This window comes from Delphinapterus leucas, chromosome X (genome assembly GCF_059928025.1).
Source record: "Delphinapterus leucas isolate spDelLeu-1000000601 "Yukka" chromosome X, BTC_Dleu_Yukka2, whole genome shotgun sequence".
NCBI lineage: Eukaryota > Metazoa > Chordata > Mammalia > Artiodactyla > Monodontidae > Delphinapterus > Delphinapterus leucas.
In genome coordinates this window covers 26,415,450-26,421,505 of record NC_143150.1, presented here as the reverse complement: position 1 = coordinate 26,421,505, position 6,056 = coordinate 26,415,450, and the positions used below count along the sequence as shown (strand labels likewise).

The following is a 6,056-nucleotide window of genomic DNA, read 5'->3' as shown; positions in this document are numbered from 1 at the left end:
CCATTTGCCCCCTGAACTGGTAAATATTTAGGTGTAGGCTGACATCATTATTTATATTAGTATTATTCTGTGAACCCTTATGAATCTGTAATATAACCACTGAATTTACGTGGAAAAGATTACCATATTATGAGTCATATTTCTCTTTATGTAATTGTGTTTTGGAGAAGAATGACTTGCAAAAGATGATCGATATCCCTGATAGAAGAATAGGTCTGATAGTAATACTAACTATAATTTATTACACACCTACTATATGTGCTCAATACGTATATTACATGCATTTTCTCTATGCTTCACAACAACCCTATAAGAAGAGTTAACATTAGGGAGTTTACTTTGGCTGATGTTAAAATTGATACCTGCCTTTTGTACATAGACTGTATATTTGAAAGCTGCCCTGTATATTCAAAAGATGCCTTATTGCTTAAAATGAGCACTTTTCAAATGGACTGCTGTAGACATGTCAGTAGGGAAGGAAGGGCCGTTAGTGTGATGGCTTCCAGGAATATTCAGAAAAATTATACCGTTATATATCTGACCCAGTTACTTTAAGATTGAATAGTGCCAAAATACAAAATATAAGTTATTTCAATATTTTATTTACTTAGTATCATATAGCAATCTTGAAAGTTTGTTTAGTGTCATATAGCTATAACCTTAGAGAAACTTATATATATGCTGAACTTTATTGTTAAAGTTTCACAGTTTGAAAAAGTAAACGTAGCATTGATGGCCCCAAATGACATATGTTAAAGTAATTGTGATTTTTCACATAAAAATTGGGAAATTTTATTTGTGTCTTCTGTAAAATACCTCAAATTGAATTGGTGAATTTAGTGTGTATTTCCTCCTCAAATGATCTTATCTGTTACTTAGATGTGAATTCAGATATCTTCTTTTAAGCTATGAGACTTTCATGTAATTTAGAAATGCTTAATTTTATAGTATTTAAAAGGATATTTTGGGGTAAGCTTGTAATTGCACAAATACATGTATTTTTACTTGTGTGTTTCTTAGGTGAAGGTGATAAAGTAAAGTGCTTTCACTGTGGAGGAGGGCTAACTGATTGGAAGCCCAGTGAAGACCCTTGGGAACAACATGCTACGTGGTATCCAGGGTAAGGTATATAAATGTTCCTTCAGTGACAGGCAAGTTGGACAGCACATAAGCAGTGGGAAGACTTGAATAACTTTTCACGTCAGCTATTTTTGCCTTCACCAATTGAAATTTGAAATTCACACCAGGTTTATAAAAATGGGGTAACCTACTTTATATACATTTTTAAAAAACACCTAAGCCAGGCTTCCCTGGTGGTGCAGTGGTTGAGAGTCCACCTGCCGATGCAGGGGACACGGGTTCGTGCCCCGGTCCAGGAAGATCCCACATGCCGCGGAGCGGCTGGGCCCGTGAGCCATAGCCGCTGAGCCTGCGTGTCCGGAGCCTGTGCTCCACAACGGGAGAGGCCACAACAGTGAGAGGCCCGCGTACCGCAAAAAACAAAAAACAAAAAAACACCTAAGCCTTCTCCAGTGACCAAACCATTCATTACTTATGTATCACATCTATGACGTTCAGATGATTCTATTTCTAAACACCAAATTAGGAACGTATGGGACTTCCCTGGTGGCGCAGTGGTTAAGAATCCACCTGTCAAAGCAGGGGACACAGGTTTGAGCCCTGGTCCAGAAAGATCCCACATGCCACAGAGCAACTAAGCCCATGCGCCACAACTACTGAGCCTGCGCTCTGGAGCCCGCCAGCCACAACTACTGAGCCTGTGAGCCACAACTACTGAGCCCGTGTGCCACAACTACTGAGGCCCATGCACCTAGAGCCCATGCTCCGCAACAAGAGAAGCCACCGCAATGAGAAGCCCGCGCACCGCAATGAAGAGTAGCACCCGCTCGCCGCAACTAGAGAAAGCCCCCGTGCAGTAACGATGACCCAACGCAGCCAAATTAATTAATTAATTAATTCCTTTTTTTTTTTTTTAAAAAAAGGAATGTATGCTTTTGTTGTTGTTTGGAAGTAGGCTCTTTATTTTTTTTTATTTTTAAAATTAAAAAAAAAATTTTTGTCCTTGTTGGTCTTTGTTGCTGTGCGGCTTTCTCTAGTTGTGGTGAGCGGGGGCTACTCTTCATTGCGGTGCGCGGGCTTCTCATCATGGTAGTTGCAGCACGCGGGCTCAGTTGTGGCGCACAGGCTTAGTTGCTCTGCAGCATGTGGGATCTTCCTGGACCAGCGGTCGAACCCATGTCCCCTGCATTGGCAGGCAGATTCTTATCCACTGTGGGAAGTAGGCTCTTTAATGATGGGCATGAGAGCCCATGTTGCCAAGGAGATTCCTTAAGAATCCATCATGCCCTCTAACAAATATTACTGAATCTCGTGGATTCTAAGGCACACAGTTGGTCACATTTTCAGATCTCTGAAACCAGGACACATCTGGTGGTGGGTCATAATTTAACTGGCAGTGGTAGTACATAATATAATCATGCTGCTTACACTCAGTGGCATCTTAGAATGATGACATATTCTAAACATCTCTTTGCTGTCTTGCCTCTTTAAAATAAAGAACACAGATGTGTACAGTGTACAGTGATGTGGATTTTTGGCCTACAAAATAGTACAACTTAAAACTTCAGAATGATCATTTGAAAATAAATTTTAACCTTAAACAGCCTTAAAAGGAAAGGCTGAAAGCCTAAAGAATTCCTTTAAAATGTACAATTGGTTAATCTCTAAATAAAACTCGTTAAGATTACTTAAAACTTGTTTTTAAATGTCAAGGTGCTAATTTAATAATTTGTGTAAAAGCTGAAAGTTCTCAAGTTGATAGTTTTGTTCTACTGTCATTAGCATATTAGGATAACAAAGGGAACATTTTTTTAACCTTAAAATGATAGTTTAATAAGGAATTGAGTAACATTTTATTTTGTGGCTCCTTAGAAATATCAAAAAGCAAGTTAATGGAATTAAGATGATGGAGGTTATATCTTTAATTATACTTTACTAATTTATGAGCTACTAAAGTTTAACCTTTTATTTGTTTAGGTGTAGATTTCTGTTAGAAGAGAAGGGACAAGAATACATAAACAATATTCATTTAACCCATTCAATTGAGGAGTCTCTGGTAAGTCACATATTGTAGAATATATATTTTCAGATATTACATAATTTGTTTTGCAATGATTTCTTAGTATAAAATTCACAATATAGTGTTTTAGATTAATAATGTATGGTGATAGAATGTAAAACAAGGGTGAACCCTAATGTAAACTATAGACTTTGGGTGATTATGACATATCAGTGTAGGTTCACTGATTTTAACAAGTGTGCCACTCTGGGAAGGATGTTGATAATGAGGGAGGGAACGCATGTGTTGGGGCAAGGGTTACATGGGAAATCTCTGTATCTTCCCCTCAATTTTACTGTGTACCTAAACAGTCTTTAAAAAGTAGTTGTTAAAAAATATTAACTCTGCTACATCGCTAAACAAAATATAATGGTTCAGAAGAGAGTTATGCAAAATCACCTGAAGAAACAGAATCGCTCCCAGGGCAGAAGGCTTGATGGAGGTGTTAAGACACCAAAAGAAGGTATGTGTGACCAAAAGGAAGTCAGTGAGCAAAAATGATACAAATGAACTTATTTAACAAAACAGAAACAGACTCACAGACTTAGAAAACAAACTTATGGTTACCAAAGGGAAAAGGTGGGGAGGGGGATAAATTAGGAGTTTGGGTTTAACATACACAAACTACTATATTTAAAATAGATAACCAGGACTTCCCTGGTGGCGCAGTGGTTAAGAATCCGCCTGCCAATGCAGGGGACACGGGTTCGAGCCCTGGTCTGGGAAGATCCCACATGCCACGGAGCAACTAAGCCCGTGTGCCACAACTACTGAGCCTGTGCTCTAGAGCCCGTGCCACAACTACTGAGCCCTTGTGCCACAACTACTGAAGCCCGCGCCCCTAGAGCCTGTGCTCCGCAACAAAGAGAAGCCACTGCAATGAGAAGTCCACGCACCCCAGTGAAGAGTAGCCCCAGCTCACCACCAACTAGAGCAAGCCCGTGCGCAGCAATGAAGACCCAACACAGCCAAAAATAAATAAATTTATTAAAATAAATAAATAAAATAAAATAGATAACCAACAAGGACCTACTGTATAGCACAGGGAACTCTGCTCAATATTCTGTAATAAGCTAAATGGGAAAAGAATTTGAAAAAGAATAGATATATGTATATGTATAACTGAATCACCTTGCTGTACACGTGAAACTAACACAACATTGTAAATCAACTATACTCCAATATAAAATAAAAATTTTAAAAGTAAAACAGTAATGTATGGTGAGCTTAAAGGGGAGATCTTGAAGAGTGCTCGTTTTTCTTAAGCTAAAGCAAATTTGTGAAAAGGGAATCAGGATGAACTGATTTAAGTATCACTGTAGGCGAAAATGGGCTTGAAGAACTAAAACACTTAAATCCCTCAGCCTTGTGAACTTAGACTTGTATAATGTGTTTTGTACTACTAGTCTTTAACTTTTCACAGACAATATTTAAAATCTCAAAAAGGTATCTATATTGATAGTGTGGCCTGGGGTGGCCAAGGCATCAGTACTTTGTGGAAAGAGCCCTGGACTAGAATGAGACAGAAGAGTTGCCATTATGGCCCTGCCATGAACTGTATTGCCTCAATCAAGTTGTTTAATCTCCCTGAGCCTCAGCTTCTTGTCTGTAAAGTGAATGGATTGGGTTAGATGATCTTTTAACTTCTAGCTTCATCAGGCTGTATGCCTCTTGTGAATATTCATATGTTGAACTGGAATAAAGCTAATTTATAAACTCATGATTAACATAACTTCTCAAATTGAAGTAATTGTCTTCTACCAAAAGGAATTCTAACTTATAATTCATATTTCTATTTTAGACGAGAACTGCTGAAAAAACACCATCATTAACTAAAAGAACTGGTAAATATTCTTATTAAAATAAATACTTTAATTTCATTGCCAGTTTATTATACTTGTTATTTATAAGGTGGAAAGGTAAACTGATTCTTTCAAGGTATATATCTTTGAGATGAGATTGCTGTAGACTTAAGAATTAATGAAGTGCCTATAAATTTAAGTTGGATATTTATATACTGGGAACATTGGTTCAGAGGTTGGACAGTTTTTCCAAGTTCCAGAGGAACAGCTGTAGGCTCTCCATTGTCATTTCTGTTAAAATCACAAAAAGCGTTAAGTGTATTTTTTTTTTCATTAAGTGTATTTTTGTCAATGGGGTTTCTTTAGTTAGCCAGGATTGTGAATCCAGTGCTCTACTAATGTGCCATCACCATGATCAGCCCTAACCTTCCTGCTTCCTTATTCCATGCCATCTTTTTGCCTTCCCCAGCTTCTTCACAAAGGAGTATGGTTTGGTTTGTTTACCTCCTATTACCTTTTAGAGAGGTAGAGGATTTTTATCACAAAGATTATTTACTCATGACAGGCATCTTTAAAAACTAAAGTGTGCAGAGAAAGATATTATGTGAAACAAAGAAGATATTGTTATCCCACTTTTCAGATGAAGAAACAGAGAGGTTAAGTGACCTGCCCATGGTTACATTACAAAGCATTAGTGGAACTAGGACTGTAAATAAGGTCTTCTGAATCCTACATCACACTACAGATCTCATTGTCAACCTAGGCATCATGTTTCAAAAATAGTAAAGTTTAATTTAGAATATGTCTGGTGATTCCCCACTCCCTATACTCATAACATCATCTATTTAGTATCTTAAGGATTAGAAGGCAAGAGAATACTATATATATTCATACGTATGCTAGAGAAGGAGAGCCAATTTGATACTATTTGATTAAGGTTTTGTAATGTGCATAAATGATACAGTTTAAGAAATCATTTATTCCAGCCTGTATTTTTGAAATTATCCAGAAACAAAGATTCTATAACAGTTCTTGATAATAATCATCCTTATACTGCATACTATTCCTTTTATGACTAGTAAGACTCTTGCTCTGGTTTAGGATTAGTGTTTTTA

At 37.4% G+C, this 6,056-nt stretch overlaps 1 protein-coding gene across 7 annotated transcripts in view; it reads left to right on the top strand.

The window, feature by feature from the left end:
• Nucleotides 1-6,056, top strand: part of XIAP (X-linked inhibitor of apoptosis) — a 44,818-nt gene that overhangs the window by 25,339 nt on the left and 13,423 nt on the right. For all 7 annotated transcript variants that reach the window (XM_022561844.3, XM_089904115.1, XM_089904116.1 and 4 more), the window contains 3 exons: nucleotides 1,021-1,120; nucleotides 3,058-3,136; nucleotides 4,941-4,983. In XM_022561844.3, coding sequence (XP_022417552.1) covers nucleotides 1,021-1,120; nucleotides 3,058-3,136; nucleotides 4,941-4,983 — 222 coding nt within the window. The remainder of the gene's footprint in view (nucleotides 1-1,020; nucleotides 1,121-3,057; nucleotides 3,137-4,940; nucleotides 4,984-6,056) is intronic.